Source organism: Anopheles moucheti, chromosome 3 (assembly GCF_943734755.1).
Source record: "Anopheles moucheti chromosome 3, idAnoMoucSN_F20_07, whole genome shotgun sequence".
NCBI classification, from domain to species: Eukaryota; Metazoa; Arthropoda; class Insecta; order Diptera; family Culicidae; genus Anopheles; species Anopheles moucheti.
In genome coordinates, this window is record NC_069141.1 from 9,764,801 (window position 1) to 9,784,807 (window position 20,007).

At 45.1% G+C, this 20,007-nt stretch overlaps 1 protein-coding gene across 1 annotated transcript in view; it reads right to left on the reverse strand.

Annotated features, from left to right (window-relative positions):
- LOC128306019 (uncharacterized) overlaps window positions 1-16,335 on the reverse strand; it is a 46,419-nt gene extending 30,084 nt beyond the window's left edge. Inside the window, exons 1-2 of the mRNA XM_053043695.1 lie at window positions 16,264-16,335; window positions 15,791-16,020 (exon numbers count right to left, since the gene is read on the reverse strand). Coding sequence (XP_052899655.1) covers window positions 15,791-16,020; window positions 16,264-16,335 — 302 coding nt within the window. The remainder of the gene's footprint in view (window positions 1-15,790; window positions 16,021-16,263) is intronic.
- Between the last annotated feature and the right edge of the window lie 3,672 nt (window positions 16,336-20,007).

Genomic DNA, 20,007 nt, shown 5'->3' on the forward strand with positions numbered 1-20,007 from the left:
CTTAAATAAAACAAAGCAGAGCAGGACAAGGCTGTGGCACTGGAATCGGGCTGGTTTTTGGGTTTGGACGAAACAATAAGCAAAAACCCCACGACCGAAATGCAATCAGGATGCATCGCAAAATTGTCACGGATCGTAATGAAACCTTCGACCTTCCTTGCGTTCGGGTTGGGCTTGAGTTCACGAAGAAGTCGCGCCTGCAAGACGGTGCAGCACATGCCCCGGCCAGGGCCCTATTGATCGGGCTACGTGCATACAGAGCTACCCCATTGTCAAACTGTCCGGTACGGTTCTGGACAGTTCTAAGGAACGCTTGGAACTTAAACTCATTATTTTTCAGCAACACAATTGACGTGTTTGGAACCGACTTTTAATGCAATAGTCGAATCTTCACCGGAAGAAAAATGCATTTTGAAGTGAGTCCTTCCTGCCTCCCAACCGAACCGCGCTCTATTAGCAGATAATTTACCGATGGTACCATTAGCATTGAATCATTCCCTCTATTGACCTTTTGCGCTATTTGCCTGTCAAAAAAGTCAAACACTTCTCGATGGTGGTGCATGGATACATAAACAACAAGCCCATTATCGCCGCACTAAATTGGCACGACAAATTGCGAGCCACACGGTGCACTAGCCTTCGGAATGAATCGTTACGTTGTTTATGCATTTCTTCACTCCTGCAGTTTAGAGTATCACCATTTTCGCACCTTTCGCCGTACCAACAGATGTGCAGCACCCGGCTCAACATTGTATAATGCACTAAATGGAAAAAAGGGTTTATCAATTAATATAATCTAATAACCGTTCCAGGAAGCTCGTACCACCAGAAACTCCCATTTTACCCAACAGACACGTTCTGCCATTTTCTGCGGCCGGTTTGGCGCGACGAACAAGTTTTGCAAAAAGCTCGTATGTGCGCGCGGACACGCGCGCTAATCCTAAACGATTGCGTTTTGTCGGCGCCCACGGTACCGAGTCCGGGGCCCATATCAGCATTGTCCGCATTGCCATCCGCTATCAGCACTGTCATGCGTGTAGTTACTCCAATTGGACGCGTTAAAACACTCTCTTGTGCAGCGACATTACGCGTGTTGCCCACCCGTTTGCCCACCATCGCATCAAAACTAGTTTCACGTTTCGAATAGTTTCGACCACAGCGCACACTGGGCTCGCACTAGGCTTTTAACCGAAACCCACCACTCCACCCAGGAAACCGGGGAAAAAACGCAATCCCTCTCGGTTAATCCTGCTGCTCCATTCCATTGCACCGGTACGAACGGCCGGGACGAAACACTAATCTTACCACTCGGCGATGTATAATTAGATTCCAATTGCATGCTACCAATCGGGGGCTGAGTGGAAAAACCGGCCAAAACGTTGCTGCCAGCCAAACTGACACATCCGGCGGTGCGCATCCATCCCTGGCGTTGCCCAGGTGATGCATTGTTGCAACGCATCGGCCAACGAACGGCTCCGTCACGACTTAACGTCAGCGCCGGACATCAGTTTGCTGGTCGGGCAATAAATAAAACAGTGCTACTTCATTATCAAACCTTATAATGCCTCTTAAAACGCATTTAAATTAATTTACGTTATCTTTGCGACCATATTAACTACATTATGTGTATTCTGCGCTGTTTTGCTTTTCATCAGCAACCCTTCTTTGCTTCTTTACGGTGTTATTTAAGCAACAAGAAAATCAATTCCCCGCACTCGATCGCTCTTTGTCGGTGTTGTTGTGCGATCTACAATACGCTACTGCGTCTTCCTTCCTCTTCGTTTTTTTTGGGCGCTACAAAACGCCAAAATACAACACGACGCTTGTCCTACATTTTCGACAAGCCGGCAACTTATCGAAAGTGTTTTGTCGTCGAATGAAAATCAATTCCCATCGAGTTCCCGCTACCCGTACCCGTACCCTACCCAACGGGTAAGATGCGAACGACAAAGACACCCGCCCCGGGGAGAGTTGTTGGGGAGCGCAAAAGTCTTAATCCTAAAATGCACCGCAATACTTACACATCGACTTGGGCAGCCTGGTTGTGCAATGCACCGCAGAGCACTTTGGACAAATCCACCGCTCAACGGTTGGGCCAGCTATCTAAATTTCACGCTCCTGCAACCCGTGGGCCTGGTGTGTGCCATTTCGGAACCTTTTCGGCCGATCGGCATACATTAAGGGATATATTCAGGCTCTCCGCTTTAATTGACGATTACTTTTTTAACTACTCTCTTTAAGTCTCACGCAGGCTCGAAGTAGTCGATTGCATTCAATGCTTAAGAGATCACCTTCGGGGTGGACCATTAAAAAGATATTGCTACGCGTAAGTGATTAGTTGATGGTTGGGGTCAGTGGATTTTTATTAACCAGTCAGGTCCTGGCTAAGGTGCGAAAGGTCATAATGTTTGTGTTTTTTTCCTCCCAGATGCATAAAGTTCAAAATTTGTTAATTGATGCCATGTCTTGCTCGTAAGAAACCACAACCTGCAACCTAACTTTATGTCATTACAAACCCTAAAAGCTTATTAAATTCTTCAACATATTTTGAGAAATCACATAAGTGCAACATTGCAAAGCAAAAGACTCGAAACAAGCCTCCTCTCGTGATCTGTCTTGTGATTTTCAATTCATTTACATCGCCCAGATACGACAGTATCGGCCGCCTTAAGTCAATAATGCGGGCAATAACAATATTTGGCGCCATTCGTATTATCGGAAGCGGAGAATGCTCCGTCCCGCCGCAAACGGCTTTAGCTTATTCTGGTCCGCTTCCAAAAGCGCCACTCCACTCTGGTCGGATACGCCGCGAAAGGAAGAAGCGGAACGTCCAACTCCAAACCAAAAAATGCTAAAGCATTCCTCAATACACCACGCTTAAGCTTTAGCAGAGTGTGTTTCCTTCCTTCTGTTCTTCGTTTGCGGTTCAGCGCTCGGTGTCGCTTCGAAACACGCCACAGATGCGCACTGGCTAGTGCTCGCGTCTGGAAAGGTCATCCGTGGCATTTAATTGGAAGGCGTTTTCGAGATTTCCTCGTCCGCACGGGTCGCCCTCGCGCAGACGGACGAACGCGATCACTACAAATTCCGATGTTGTTTTACGACAACTGAACATCTTGTAAATAGTTCCGAAAATGTTCCGAACCCCCAGACAGATAAGCCGCACCACGGCACTGTAGACGCGGGCCCCGGCGATCGTGAGCATACCGGATGACTCACCCCTTAAACGTGCCCGGGGGTGCATATGATCGTTTTCCAAGCGTGTTCTCAAAGCGTCTCGATGAAATGCACCGCGCGGTAAGGTAATGCTTCACTTCCGTTACGGTGAGACGTTAGCAATCGGAGGCCACCTGGTTTAACGCGCTGGATATCGTCTGGCAGCCATCGAAAGTGCAAATGTTCGCATGTCCACTTTCAGGTGGCATTAGACGACAACATCTGAACAATTTGAATCAACAACAGTTTCTTGTTTCCTCTTCATTGAGGTGTATTGCGAAGAGATCTTTCAACAACCCAATAATGGAGAATTTATTCCATTAAATGTAGTTCTGAATGAAGAATGTTCTTGAAGTTCAAAATATCACGAATATCTGGTAAATGTCATCAAGAACTTAAACGAATTTGTCAATTCTGCAATATTCTAATGCAGTCGATATCCAGTATTTCTTATGGGCACCGATAGATGTGATTATTTTGTCATTTGTTCTTTAGATAATTTAGGAACACTATTGTACGATAAATTTGATATCTGTATTAGTTGATAACCAATTTTCCAGCTCCAAAATGCTTAAAACACCTAAATGGCCATTTATTTCAACTTCTCGGCGTATATCTCGTCTAGAACTATTTGCCTGTACCTTAATTCTTCACAAAATTCATTTGGGCCTGAACTCTACCTCTTGGCAGTTGCATTTGTTTAATTGTGTGCTACATAGCCAACCCTCCCGAAGCATAATCGTCCTATCAGGACCAATACACACACAAAGTTCATTTTCTTTGTCTCAATAGAAACGATTTGTGCCGGCGCGGGGACGGTTGGGATTCATTTCATTAACAAATCGATAAATCATGCACCCAACCAAACCGACCAAGCCGCACGCACACAATCAACCACCAAAAGTTTTTCCACGTTTTGCCCCCTCCCAAACACCCGTCCGACCAACAAACATCAACAGAACCAACAGCAACAAAAAACACACGCGCTCACGCTATCGCCCACTACGGAACAAGCACCCACAACCACAGAACTACACAAAGAAGTACAAAGTTCCAAATCTAATTATAGCGGAGCACTCGTTCTGTCCGTCGTAATTCGCTTGCCATACCGTATACCCCACTTCCTCCCTCTACCCCAATTGAAGTTCCATTAAACGCATCAAATTGTTACCGAAAGCACCCCGTTCGGGTCGTCCAAGCACCTGGAACACCTGGAAGCGCCACGCTAGGGTTCTGCCGTGGCGCAGGTGGTACCGCTCTACATTCTGCCAAACACCGAAGCTGCCAAGTGCGAATGTGACGACGGAAGATACAAACAACATTGCCGACACTTCCAGCCCTCGCCGCCATCACTCCTGCTCATTCGCGATTCGATTCGCGATTTCATGGGTTAGCAAGGCTGAAAATGGACTCTTCCAGTTCGGAGTTTTTGTTTTCTCTTCGCCCCCGAAAAAGCCCTCCGAAAAGCGTCCATTTAAGCGGCACAGTGCTGCGTGCTGTTCGTCCTACCCATTTGCCGGCGTGCCCGCATTGTTAGAAGGCACCGTGGCATCAACACACTCCGGTAAACGTTTTGGGTAAACAAAACCGATTAAATGAGCCCGGCCGGTACGGGTCGGGTCTCGCTTCGGCCGGAATTGCGTACCAATTGGATTGTAAAGAAGCGAAACGATGGAAAGCTTTACGCGAAGCAATTATTTGGTCGTTCTATTAATTTTATATCAACTAAATTGGATGCTTTCGGTGAAAGTTATCCTGCCGTTTGCCGCTGTTCGGGGCCCAATCCGTCACCCGGTCCCCAGAAAAAAAACCCCGAAGCGTGCCTAATTTGGTAGCAAATGTGTGCTGCGGCATCGATTGGGTACGCGGACCACGACCTCGCCGCGCGGCTATTCAGGCGATATTGTGTCTATTAAAATTTAATTCACATGCTCGCAACGTACCCTACAGCCGCCAAGGGATTTTTCGTGCAAACTCATCGTTTTGCGGTTACTGATGGGATGTGTTGTTACCCCCGATCCCCGCCATTCGGTTGTGGCTGCTGAAAATCAACATACTTTCCTGCACGGACGACCGGACGACCGTGCACCGCAGCATAACTCGCGGCTGATGTGAAGCTTTCGCATTTTATCAATAAAACAGTTTGTCATTCAATACGGTCTACCCATAACTCAAACTCCGCTGTCCAATAGGCTGATGGGCTCGTTTCGAACCAATTGCCTTTTGTGCTGCAAACACCCGTCAAGGCGTAAGTATCCGCTCAAACTACTTCCGCCTCAACCTGACCTGACAATGGAGTGCCGAAGCCGTGTCAAGAGCTGCAAACACTTTGCGTCTGTCGACCGCCTTCCCCACCGCGCCACAAACGTACCGTAGAGGGTGTGAAAATTGATTAAACAATATTGCCAACCCTCTGCCATGTCTTCTCCCCCACCGGTGTGAGTACTTCCGTTCGTCCAGGCAACCGAAAAACTCGGCACTCGGGTCTCAATTTGCACCAAAAAAAAAAAAACACCCCCTAAAACATCCCCGTCAACAGTAGAGCCCGGTTCGAACGTACCTCACTTCCTGTTCCTCGCTTCAGGACACGGACAGTCTCACACAGACTTACACCCATTTTTGCTCACTCCCGCCCCCGGTGAGGTCTCAATGGGGCAGCAAGGGTTTTGCGCTAAATTCGATTTGATTTTAAATTTTATTATATTCATTAGGGGCACTTTTGGGTGGGCACACGATCGTACAGAGCCGTGACATACGGGAGCCGGAGTATGGAAACGTTTGGCGCGCACGATAAACAATCGACAGCTTGTGACGACAAGTGACGTTTTGTTGGTATGGTTGAAGGGTTGAAATGCGGGAAAATCGCGTTCCGCTGTCGATACGGCGTTCCATCCCTTATTCAATTAAACATTATGCTTCGAAGAGCTTTACACAATTTTTTTTTATTTAAATTATTTAGGACCCTTTTCGGGTAGCTGAGAGCAATGTGAGACGATTATCATGTTGGCACGATATTCGTTTCATCTTTTTTAATAGTCTATAGTGTGTTTATCTTCAATTCTCTAGAAAATGTTAACATCAGTTTATGGAAGCAACATATAACGATCCCTAACGATCGCGTACGCAATTTACCGTAAATGTCAACAGCGCGATCGGCAAACGGAAACAAAGATGGCGAAGGGTGACATTGGGGTAGTGCAGCGAACTAATGATCGAACCATTCATTCGTTCCATCCCATCGGAGCCGTAATCAATGATGTGTGTAATTGTATTTCGGAGGTTCCTGGAAAAAAACACCCCGGATCGCCACCGGAGCACCACCGAAGCACACGGCACAGTGGCAGTGTGTGCGGTTCTCGGCTGTATACGCTCGACGATTTGCCAAACGAAACAATGACATCTATTCCAAATCGATTCCGAATGTGACTGCAAAGCGTACGGCTAATTCTACTTGATCGGTTTGGCGCTTGAATAACGTTCCATTTCAACCTTCCTTTCAAGCACAAACACTCACCAGCGCTCCAAAGTAATATAACAACTGCACCGATGGCTTCCATATTACCATACAACTGGTCATCGAATTAGCGTTGTCTAAATACCTGCTACTTTCCGTTTGAATAAACATTTAAATTTAATTATCTCACACGCACGCATGGGGAAAGTGCATTTTAGCGCGTAAGTTTTACACTGCACCGCGCGATTGAGAATATGCACAACTTTTTTATTAATGTAATTACAGTAACACACCATAATTGAGCCAGAACCTTAAGAATGCAACTTAACACTCGCGTTCAAAAACCGCCGGCGGCGCACGAACACCCCAAAAAAGGGCATAACTTCATCATAAAACCCCACGCGGCACTTTCGAAATAGAATAATCCACACGCGAAACAACAAGGGTTGAATTGCACTTGACCCCGCGACCAGGTCCCGGTGTTGGGTGGCGTACCGAGCAGTAGCAAACCCCTTCGACAAGTTGCATCGACTGGCACAACAGATGCCTCAGTACAGGATGCGTGCAATTGCAACGTCTGCAAAACAAACTGATTTTCTAACCCTTTCCAGGGGTCGAAGTTCAGTGTTTGCGTGTGCTTGTGTAAGTGTACAGCAAGCGAATCATACTGAAGAGGGAACCAGGGTTTGTACTCCTTGCAATTGCACCTCCTTGCAACCACACCAGAGCAGATTTGAATTTACGGGTTCATGTAAACGTCGAACCTCCAAACCGAGCGTACGGGGCCGGGTAATGTATTCCATTGACTGTTGGGTCCGTTTCGTTTTTTTTTCACCGAGCTTCCTTTTCGCACTCTCCACTCAGGAGACACGGTAAAAGGTGAGGAAAATTCAAATTATCCAATTGTTACACTGCGAAACCCCTTTTGCAAAACACGGATCAACTTTAGGGGTTGTAACGTTGTTGAGCGATGAAGGTGTTTTATTTTTTTAATTTAATTTTGTTTTTGCTTCATTGCACCTCGGGCGAGGACATTCGGGGCTATCGATTTAGGGTGGTCGATGGGATGGAAAATGAATTGCAAGGGTAATTCGATAAGGATATTGCAAACTTTCCCGACATTACCCTCAAAAAGAAAGACGTGAAGATAGTTTTTAAGGTGTTTATAAACTACTTCAACTTTCAATTAATATTATTGCAACAAGTTTCACTACATACTCGCCATTACCTACAGCCCACCGAAAGGTATCAAGCGAATGGTTTATGCTACCGGCCGAAAGCCTCCCGTTTGAATTAGTGTGCCTTTGTCTGTTTTATGCGAACAGTTAGATAAGATAACTACTTCAAACACTCATCGCATTTGACGCTCTCGATAACATCATCGGGTATGACGTCACCGGCCGCGCTTATGACCTCTCCTATCGTAACCCATCATTGCGGTGTTTCGGGATCCTTATCGCGTTAATGAAATAATCTGATTGGATAAATGTTTACACGTTTTCGCGATAAGATTGCCGTGGCTTCTCCAGCCCCCGGGCACTAAATTAAAAACACTGCAGTGCACCGCATCTCGCTGAACATCCGTCTTTGTAATCTCACCGAATATCTGCAATCAATATCAGATACCAGTTGGAAATGTGGAGACCTTTTTGTTTAATTCATTCCGCGTAAGCAAAAAGCGTTAATAGCCTAGCCGGTGCGTGCAGGGCGCAGCTGGCAGCACGGAACGGCTGCGAATGTAATCCGCTTACCTGCCAGGGTCTGTTTTATTGCACAAATCCAATCAATACCAGGGGTGCGCGGTGCATCGGTTTCGCAAGAATCAGAACAAAAATCATAATTTTTGTACACGTCCCGTACGGTTCGCTCATCGCGATCGCTACTCATAACGTGAGGAATTAAATAGTGTTGCGCCTAAGATGCATCTTTGAGTGGCTGTGCGAGGAGGAAGCAAGCAAATCTCGCTCGATCTACCAATACAAGTTGCCGATGCAACGCCAGTCACAAAGCGTGTGGGAATAACGATTCAATTTATTGGCACATTTGGGGTGTAAATCTTAATTGACGGTATATTTAAAAAAAATGTTACTCCATACGGCCTGTACGGGTTGTGCCGCTCTTCACTTAAGCTCTTATGCTCGTCCTCAAAATTGGCTTAATATTTGCTAATAATCGGTAAATATATGGGAATGCAACGCATGCCCCCAGCCAATATCGCATTAGACGAAGCAGAAACTTGCTTTTTGTGTTAAGCTGATTAAACTTGTCTCCTTTCCCTCTTTCCCGCGCACACCATCCATCCCATACCGGATCGGGCGGATCGGTGATGTTTCCGTTTCCATTAGCTACAAAGGAAACAAACATTAATTGTTTAGTGCGGCGCAAAAACATCGATTTCAAACTGATTTTTTTCCTCTCCACCCCTTCTCGCACCCTTCGTCACCGTTGCAATGTCAATCAGTTCAGCTCGAAGGCAGCGATCGATGGAGCGAGATCAATTAAATCGGTCAACATTCCTGTTCCTAACTTAATTACCTATCGCAAGTACCCGCTCGCACACAAGTATAAAGACGGCCATCCGTCACACACACACACACACACACACACAAACACAAAGCAACATGATAATGGAATCGCACGTTTCTGAAGTGCAGTTTGTTGTAATAGTTTTTTAGTCTTTTGCGTTCGATTTTTGCTGTGTTACCTTTAAATTGAATCTCTTTGCGTACTTGCTTTATTTTGCCCTCCGAAGTTTTCCAATTGAAGTTCGAACTTGTTTTTGCTGTTGTTTGTAATTTATTTGTCTACCAACGGCTTGTACCATTCATTTGAACCAATCGTTTGCACCTAAACATTTGTCAGGAAATGTGCACGAAACAATTAAACTAATTGTCAAACGTTTCCTGCAATTAACGAAAGGTGGAATGGAACGTTTAATTTACGTATTTTTTTTCTTTCTTCTTTTTATGCGCCAAGTCGCCCGCTTCCCATCACGATCAATGTCGCACTTGTGATTACACGAGCAATAAGCGACAAACCCGAACGAGCGAGTGAATATTGCCGGATCGACATCAGGTGAGGTAAGGAATTAATTGTATTTTGTTATTTAATATTGTTAGATAATTGAGTAAAGTTTTGGGAATTTATATTTTTTTGATTATTTTAAGGAATGTTTTGTATTTAATTTATCTTATTGCAATATTATAACATACATCCCTCTATTGAAGCCGACAACCCTTACTTCAACCATAATGTGGCGCTTACACATGTTATTCCATTTTCCCTGCTGTTTGTACAGCAAACATTGACGAGCTATTATGTCCATTACCCAACAAAAAAAAAAGAAAACACTTCCAGCATAACTACGCCACTAAGAAGAGGTAGCAACGGATTCATACTCCACACAATTCGATCGCTTATCGCACTCAAAGACGGGGTTTTCTATTATAATTGACATTATCTGCAATTAGTGCATCGCGATAAGACACCCGGACAGTGCGCACGTTCTCCTCCCCGTTCCATTGCAAAGCGTTGCGTGACGCGGTTTGAACAACGACGGGTTGCGGTTGTCATCGTTATGTGTGTGGTGTCAACACGGGCGGTGATTGATACATTCCGTTCGCCACCGCTCGATCGGTAAGCGTCGATGATTAACCTCCATTAGCTGACGATCGCGACGGACACACATGTCTTAGCTTTATTTATCAGCACCTCATCGTTTAGCTTAATCCATCATGACAACTTGAGACGGGCCACCCCTTCAACACGCTCGCTGCCCTTACCCCCTGCACCGGGAGCACTGACCCACTGAACCAAAACCACCCCTATTGTGCGGATGTGATCGATGGGCTCACATGGTGTGACAATTTGGGGCTAAGATTGCAGCCCAGCCACACCGTTTGGGTTGGATTTGATTTGGATTTTTATCACCCAGAGCTAAGCTTAATCACAAATCGGTGCTCCAGGCGCACTCGATTGGGTAACAATTGGTAACAACGACGAAACAATCGAGACACATCATCGGTCATTTATAAATAAAAAAAAATAAATCCTGGGTGCAACTGTCTCAACGGGACGATTTCTTTATCGAGGAATCGAAATTTAATCGACCTTAACAAAATACAATTACGCTTCGTCACTGGTGGAAACGATGGGAATTTACAACGATTAGCAATCGAACGAACAACATTGATGAACGGCATTGAGTTTGATTAAACATAAATTGACGCTTTATTTTTCGCTTATTGAGTAGTGCTTTATTGAAGCTAACCACGCTTCACGGGCGCGAAGTAATTTTGCCTAGATTATGCTATCGGGAAGAGAAGATTGATCGTGAGTGGATCGCAATAATCCCCGATTGAAGAAAATCCATCTTTATCAGCTTATTTCTCAATTGCACTTAAAGTCAATTGTTAATGACCTGAAATACACCGAGCAGACATTCAGGAATTTCATACCATTACTGAATGTTTTTTTATGTGTGCGCATAAAAAAAAGCATTCCTTTCACAATGAACAAAACAACACTCGTGATAAGAATTTAATAATTCTACTTCTCACAATTGCTTCTGTGGAAAATTTCTGTTCCTGGCCGCTCAAACAACAATTGTCTCAGATTGTCATCCCGAACCAAAACCAAAAAAAAAAAACTACCCCCGTTTTGCAGCACAGGAACAGAAAAGGGCTTTTAATTTAATTACAAACTCGGCAAAACGGGACCATCCTCACATCCTGCCGGGGGTTGCGTACATCTTTCCTGCAGCCGTCCGAACCGATGGCAATCGATCCCGTACCGTGTTCACCGATCGCTTGTTAACGGTTCAAATTAGGCCGTTGTTTCGATTGCGTGTGATAACCGGGGGCCCACCGATTTGGAAAGCACACCCGCGGCGCCGGGTGTACACACCCCTTGCCCTTCCCTTCCCCGCGTTACAAGCCCTTCGCTTTCGTTGTGCGCGCTTATCGGTACGGGCGCTGCTGTTGTAGCACCCGCGACCGATGCTCCCGAAGTTAACGTTAATTTGATTAAGCGATACCGCATGTTTTCTGCCCCGATGCGCAGTGTCTGCGAACATGCGAACGCCCGCAAAAACGGCACCAACTACCGGTGACGCTCCCGTTTTAGCGGCCGGCCGGTCGGCACCACAAATCGCGGCAAACCGATCAGTTGTAAGCTGTCAAAAAACCGATGCTCGTACAATACTTTCCACTTTTGCCCGAAAACCGTTTTTCTTTCCGTCCGGTTCTATATCAATCGGTATCAGTTCCATGTAAGGGCTGGAGTGGGGTGAGACAGAGATTGTATGAGTGGGTGGGTGGGCTTCAATCAACCTGAACAACCCCTACCGAAGATGCGTTGCGATGAAGAAACACTTCTCATTACTGAGTGGGTGTTGTAAATTAAGCAAACAAACTGCGATCCGCGATACCAACGTTCGGCTACTGCGCTGCCGTGCTGGAGCGCCCTCAGGCCAGGAGTGGTGAATTTATTGCTAATTGAGTTAGGAGCAGCCCTTGGTACGGGGCCATTACAAGGGTCCAAAGCCATAAAGCGTCCGCTGGGTGTTGCACCTGCATTTGCAGGTTAGGCGTTGCAAATCGTCTGTTCAAGTGCTATATAGATGTAACGTGTGGCCTGATAGGGTTGTGCGATGTGGCCAAACTTTAAACTTGGAGTGATATATTATCCCATCATTCTCACCTTCCCGTGAGGTTTATTTTAATTGCCTTCGGTTACAGATTAAATCGCCTCATGGAGCCGATAACGCGTGTCTGTATGTTATTATTTGGAGGCAACTACTCGACTAGCGAGTCGAGAGTTTTTCCTCTATTCTATGTTAAATTACCTTAATTTCGCTAAAAAGATATTAAAGTATGTAGGAGTTGTCAGAATTGAAATTCTTGGGCAAATATTGAAGATTGCTCCTAGCATGGGAAGAAAAAAGTTAATACGACTTGAACTGTCTAGAGGCATCTCCAGTACATCGAAAAGATGTCCAATTACCTCAGATGTTAGAGTAAATATTAATTATAACACATTTAGGTAGTCGTCTATCAATATCCTTCAAGAATTGTACTATTTTGCTAAAATTTCGTCAGATTGGGTGTTTGTACTAGTACTTAATTAAACATTCTTGAGATTTAGCCTCTAAAGAACGATCCAAGTAGCTCTCCTGAATAATTCCGTGCTGCAATTGCTGATGTGTTGTCTTCCGTCTCTCTGTAAGCTCGTTGATCACCGGTAACTGGTAAAGATCCAATCTATCCTCTCACACGGTTTCTCGCACTGAGAGTACCATGACACGGAATGCTTGTCTACCCGTCCCCCGGCCAACTGTATGTGTGTGTGTGTGCGGGGGGGGGGGGGGGGGGGGGGGGTAACTGTGGTAATTAATTAGTCGACCCCATGTTTACAAGCTCATTAAGGGCAAAACTTTATGGCCCTTGCTGACGCGATACTGTTGCGCTTCTGTCTTACGCCCCCGAACCGGTTGCGTCCCCGTTCGCCCGCCCGAAACTTTAACGTTCGCGTCACCCGTCGAAGGGTATCTCAATGTTCGCGCAAACAAAATGGCCCCCAATCCACACACAACCGTGCGGAGCATACCATGCTGCAGAGAGAGGGAAAGCGAATCTAGTCGGCAAGTTGTTTGCACTGGACCTACTGTATCCACCGTTTCCATTCGCTAGTGGTGGTAGTGGGCTGCTTGGATGTGTGCATTCATTCAGCCAGCTACTTAATTTCTTTGAAGCTTAATTAGATTTTACTGTTATGCTAAGCTGCCTGATATGTCAGCTTTCCAGTCCAAAGAACTTAAACGAATCATGCAATAGAAACGTCCAACAACTCATTGCTTAACTTTTTGGTTCAGTTACATTTTCGTCACAACAATAAACTACAACGCTATATCACCTCCAGACATCATACTCTCAAGTGAGTGCTGAACTCGTGACAGGTCATTTAAATATATGTTCATTTTCTAGGACGGACCTTCAGCACGCAAACAGCGGCCCGGATGTGTAGTGGATATTGGGTTTTTCAACTTCGGTCGTAGCAAATTAAAAGCTGCTTACTGGAAAACGGAGATTAAACACGAACAAATGTAAAAAGCTACTTCAGATTATAATGTTTAGTAAGCGAACTACTGCCAACGTCTTTCCCTGTAAGCGCTCCACAAATGTGCCGACTCGGCGAGACAAACGGCCAACAGCTTTATTATGCAAACCAAGTCCTGTCTCAGTATCACAATACCATTAGCAAAATCCTTTCTTAATGAGTACGGCATTTGAATACGAAATTCTACCCTAAAACTGAGCTCTAAAAACATCTTGTTAAGCTTTTAAGCAATAGGGTTAGATTTTTCGGCTGTTATTAGTGCTGGTTAATAAAACGCTTTCTTGCTGCCATATTTAAAACATCTCACAGCTTCATGGTTTATGGGTTAAAATTCGCCCCCAAAAAAAAACGCCCCTGAAAATAAAATGTCTTCATTGTCAAAACCGGCGCTGACGCTGATTGAATGTTTTATATTAACAAACAACCGCGAAGCGCTCCAGTTTATAGATGGAGTGTTGTTAAAACAAACACTAAAAACCCACAATTTACATGAAAACGTTATGTTCCGCCATATTGGTACCGGCGAAACAAAGAGACTTCGCCAACGATGATGGTTCGTTGCGTTTTTTGCAGCTACCGTTTGCGCCCATTATAGCTCCACCGTTGCTATTTAGCCATCAATCAAGCCACCGTCCAAAAATAGCCAACGCTGGTCCGATTTTATGATCATCATTAGGCTAATTCCTTGTTTTTCCGGCCAGCCACAACACATCCTGCCGGGCACTGGCCCGTTTGGATGGTGTCGGAAAAGCGTTACACCGAATGGTTTATTCCACCGCAAGGGGTCTCGGGGAAATTGAAACGTGATCATTAACCGCTTTCCTACTGTGCGCGTTCGGCTTTTGGAAGCTTGTTTAGGATTGTTTGTTTTTTCCGCTGCTAGATAAAAGGTATGTTAGAAATCGGGATGAGTATTACGGTCATTATACGATACGATATACAGTGTGCTGCTTGCTGTCAAAGGAAATATGCCAGTATTAACACAAAACCTTTAAATCCCCATTAAGAGCACAACATTTCTTACTCAATTTGCATTTCCAACTTTACCGTAAAGCGATTCCGCTAATGGATTTGCGATACTGCTAAGCGACTAAGTTATAAAACGTTATCCATTTAAAGTTGATTGAAAAGGCTTCACCCGTCTAAAAGGATCACTGATCTGGAAGGGAATACTAATACTCTCTCTACCTTTGTAATTGATTTCAACTAAATATGCTTCACCTAACAGATCAAAGCAGTCTAATATGGAAACAGTATCTCTCGCTGGCAGCTTTTAATCTGCTACAATTTAATTTTCAAACCCCATCACCACTGCTGCATCGCGTGCTGTGGATGTCTGTCAAAATGTTTAAATGCGTCCTATTTGCATGCGCGTGCAATTTAATAAACATATACAGCACAGTGCTTGCTATCCGCATCAGCATTAGCCGCATTCGCGTATTTGCGCGCGGAAATGGAGCACATTCGATAGAACATTTCAATTGCGACTACTTTATTGCAATTTGGATGGGTGCCTTCCGTTATGTACGAGTGATTTTGGGGTCTATTTCCGAACTCACTTTCCAACCAACTCGGAGTTCCAAGAATTCTAAGAAACTTATATCCGCAATACAAACATCAGTCTTCTTGGTTGAAGTGGTCCTTCTTTTTTTGGAGCAGAATTGAACTGCAACCGGCAAAACATTGGCTAATCGGTAGCCATCAAGCAGCCAATTGCCAGCAGCATCGCTTTTGGGGATTTGCAGTTCTTGAAACAAGCTCCGGTGTAACTGGTTTGCGGTTGGCTGACCAGCCACTTGTGATTAAGGAAATTGCGTAATTGGAAGGATTTCCTGGGCACGATTAACTCGTTCGTCTCGGACGTATGGGGTTCGCCCCAACCGCAAGCTGGTCAACAAAGCAGCACCATCGGAACGGGGTCCCCGTTCGAGTGAGTGCAACTGCACGCTGGCGAGAGAATGTTTTCATTGCAGGCAAGAAGATCAAGTGGATTCCGGGTCTTACCTGTGCGCTGGGAAGAATTGGAACGATTTTTTCAACAGCTCCACTTCAAACGCGGCCACAGTATCCTGCAAAAGTGGCCGGTAATTGTGTACAATTGCTATCAAATGGCGTATCTGTTTCGTTCGCCGGTGTTCCGGGGCACTAGTTTGCACTTGCCGGTGCCACACCGTTCCGTCGTTTTTTTTTTTTTGTGCGATAAGACCAGTCGAAGATCGGCCGGCTAATTGTGGCTAATTGAAAAAAAACGGAGCACCGGAGTTGAGTGCGTTGGAAAATATTTGCTCACAATATGTATATTTCTAGCGCAGCGGTTGCATAATTCACGCTCGACACTCGGCCCAATCCCTATCTTGGGGACACACATACACACACTCACACGTCACACATACACACAGGCCCCACGAACACCAGTGCAGTAAAAGGGATTGTTAATTGACGGTGAACGAGAGGTGGCGTTAATTTTAACACTTCACTGTCGGTTTCTTCGGGCGCGTCGGTGAACCACTGCACACTGGCCGCTCGTCCAAATCGGATGACGGATGCATGCGAAAAACACTCAATCACCTGCAGCTGCAATCAACACCCATTTCCCGATAATGCACCGGTGCACCACGGAATGCACTTCACACTAGCGAGTTCCAGCGCGTGGGGTGCCAATTCAATTATTATCTATCAGTTTGCGTTATTTCCCTGCAACGGTTGCTTGTTTTGCATTAATCCGGCTAACAAACCACTGCACGGCTGCTACCTTTTGATCTTGTTGACGTTGCTGCCTGGGAAGGTGATAATCTGCAAGGGTTTTTTTGTCTAGCACAACCAACACGACTCATCCGGTCGGTGATCTGTTTCGTTATCCACTCGGACCTCGACCCGCTCTCGCAACAGTTTTGTCTGTTGTGGAATGGAATTCTTTTTGCTTTTTACTGCCCGTTATCACATTCGCACTATTTGTGTACGGTTGATAAAGTACCACTACAAATTGACCCGCAACTGGCGGAACATCTTCACACCCGACGGGTGTACTGCATAAAGGTTGCCCTACCGCTAACGTAACGTTCCGAGCCGCAACGCGAACGATCGATGCGAGCGTAAACAAACGAATGAGCACGCGAACGGCCGAACAAACTACGCAAAGCGAACGTGAAACTAAAACTGACGCTACGTGGAGCACAAAACTGGAATGAAAAGCTGAATCGACTGCAAGATAACTGCCGACCAGAACCTTGATGCAGGGGTTTTCTGGGTGGCGTTGTAGGGCACAGTGAGATATTTCCTTTTACCATTATTCCAATGTAGCAGATAATTATTTTACAAAAGTGCACAAGAAGGGCAGAAATTGTTTGCCTAAAAGTAACTGTTGGTGCATTTTTAAACATTAAATACATAAATTATCAAGCCTTAAAACCCCTGCATCCGGCACGCAACCGTCTAGCTCCGCCTTACCTTCGACCATTGCGCATCGTACACACTGCCGCAAAACGAACGCCATACTACACGCACACTATCACACCGCACCCCCGGCAACGGGGCGGAGTCGTCCATTTTCCAATCAGCGCGCTTTCCGTAGGGGTGGGGGTTGCAAAAGTTTCCCCTGTTTTCAATCAACCTCCCCCTTCCCCGGGCAACGCAAAGGGGCAATTAATTTTACTGACATCGCAACTTTTGATCGATGCCAAACAAATTTGTGACAAAATTGTGTGTTGGAAAATGGCTTCTTGCCACCCTGGCGTGTCCGTGCCAACAAATCATGCGCCAATCGCACATTTCAAGGTGCTGGTTAGGCCAGCGATTGTTTTGGCGCTGAAGTACGATGGAGCTAAATAATGATTTAAATATTCGCAGATTTGTTGCAAAACATTTACATGATTCCATTTACATTTGATGCTTCCTTGTGATTGTGATGTTGGCATAAATTTAAACATGGTTCAATCAAAGTAGGTTTGACAAAGCTGAAAATGAATGGTATGACACTTTTATTAAATGTGACCACAATAAACACACCACTCTCTGGACGATAAAGCAACGCAGTTTGTTCTGGTATTTGCTCACTATTTTATTATCCCAAAACCAACATCTAAAACAATCATTAATGAGCTTTTGATTATGTTTCCCCACACCTGCGTAGGCTGGAATAATTTTATTCGCACGTGCCCGTTTCGTTCAAATCACGATTGTTAAATCATATGATAAATTTCATCGTGTTGCGACCATATGCCTTTTCTTTCATCTCGTTTTATTGCCCTGTCCGATTAATTACCCAGCCATGTAGTTAATGTCAACTTACGCTTATTGCGTGCTTTAGATTGTTTGCCACATTATAATTACTATCCTAGGACATGTTTTATGACACGATCATAAAGGTTAACCAGCACAAAATCCGATGTCAACTGTGGCGATAGCCAAAAGTTTTTTTTTTTTTGTTAATTCAAGTGGTTTTGTGGAAGTCACTTTACACAACTAAAATGCTCCCCCTGATGCCCCCAAAAACAAGGTCCATAATTTGAAGGTGTATAGCTTCAAGCAGGATGATTAATAGTGTTTAGGCTTTAATAAAGCAGAAGCGTTGATGTTTGACCACCGCACCAGATCGTCTTGCGATGTAACGATTGGCTCCCCATTACCACGCAATGACCTTTCCTTTTTCCTAATCATGATCCTCCGATCGCAATCACCCAAAACCCCAACCATCCAACCAAACGGATTTCGCCGCTTGCTCGCGGGGTCATTGTTGGATGTCAAAGATATTAACGAGCAGATAATGAAATTTGTATTTTTGAGCCAGAATGCTCGATCGTGGTACGTGGCTAGTTTAATGTGGCCTGGTCTCCCTACCGGAATTTGTGGACTCGGTTATCGCACGGCAGAATCTTAATATTCTTTTAATTGAATGAGAGCTAATAAGCAATCGTAAAACTAACAAAAACGCACAAACGCGACCGAAGGTCATTGCGTGTGATTAAAGCAATTGAATTCATTTTCTCTCTCGTTTGCAAACAATTTGGAGGTATGAGAACGATGTGCGCTTTATGTGTAATATAACAAGCAGTTTGTAACGCTATATAGTCCTGCTTTAAAAGGACTATAAAACATGAGACCTTTTACACGTTCGTTTCCGCCAGCTCGGTGGGTCTCTGCTTTGCGTGGGTAATTTATTCGTGTACAAGCATTTAATGTCAATCTCAGAGCCAAATGTTGTCCCACACACCACCGAGAAAAACGACCACACAAAAGCGATCGTTAAATATTGAGGTGACGTGTCGTAAAACACGCTATTCAAAAAACTGTCCGTTTAATACGTTCATTGACCGAAAGACAATGCTTAATTATGCACGTGGAACTTTGAGGTAATGTTTTGTATAACCACACACTGCCACGAACATCTCGGCGACCGAAACCAAAACATCTTACTGTGGAAGAGTCTGCTTGCGAGCAAGTTTTGGGTTGAGCTGGCGCCGTCTTACCAGCGGGATGCATCCTTAAAGCGACGCTCCTTTGCCAACACTCTCTGAAGCGTACCGTGAACCGCATCGAATCGCATTCGATAGAAACGGCACCGGTTGCCCCGAGCAAGTACAAGAAGCCCTAGAAACGGCTCCTAATGTAATTTAGATTAAAATTAGATTCGCTTTCCTTTCGAACGAACCAATCAAATCATCATTCGAAAACATCGATACGATTTCTCACCATCCGGAGCGTGTACGGTTGCCGCTTATCTGATCGAGAACATCGGGGCACCGTCGATCCGGCGTTCGATCGGACCCTGCTTAGCAATCATTAGCGCAATGACGCAGCGTCTGCCAGATTTTCGGGAGCTATGTCAGCGTTTATACTACCCAGCTCGACCCACACGGGAACGATTTGTAAGCGAATCTGACGCTTTATCCATCGGGTATTACGGGGTGAGCAGCGAAAATTAAACTTACATCCGTCCCACCTCTGGCCAAACCGTGCCGATGGTTTGGGATGGTCAACGATCTTTCACACACGGGCACCCGGCCCCGATTTGGCCCGAGCCAAAAAGCTTCTAATAATCCAATAAATTAACGATCAATCTGCGCAAAGTCATGCAAACAATGGTGTTCGATTTTAGGGTTGGATTTTTTAAATCAAAATAAAATAAAATTAACGTTTGTTGGAAGGAACCCGAAACGCACCGTTCCAGTAAATAGGAATTATTGAGATGCATTACGAATGTGAGCTTTAGCTTGAAAATAATG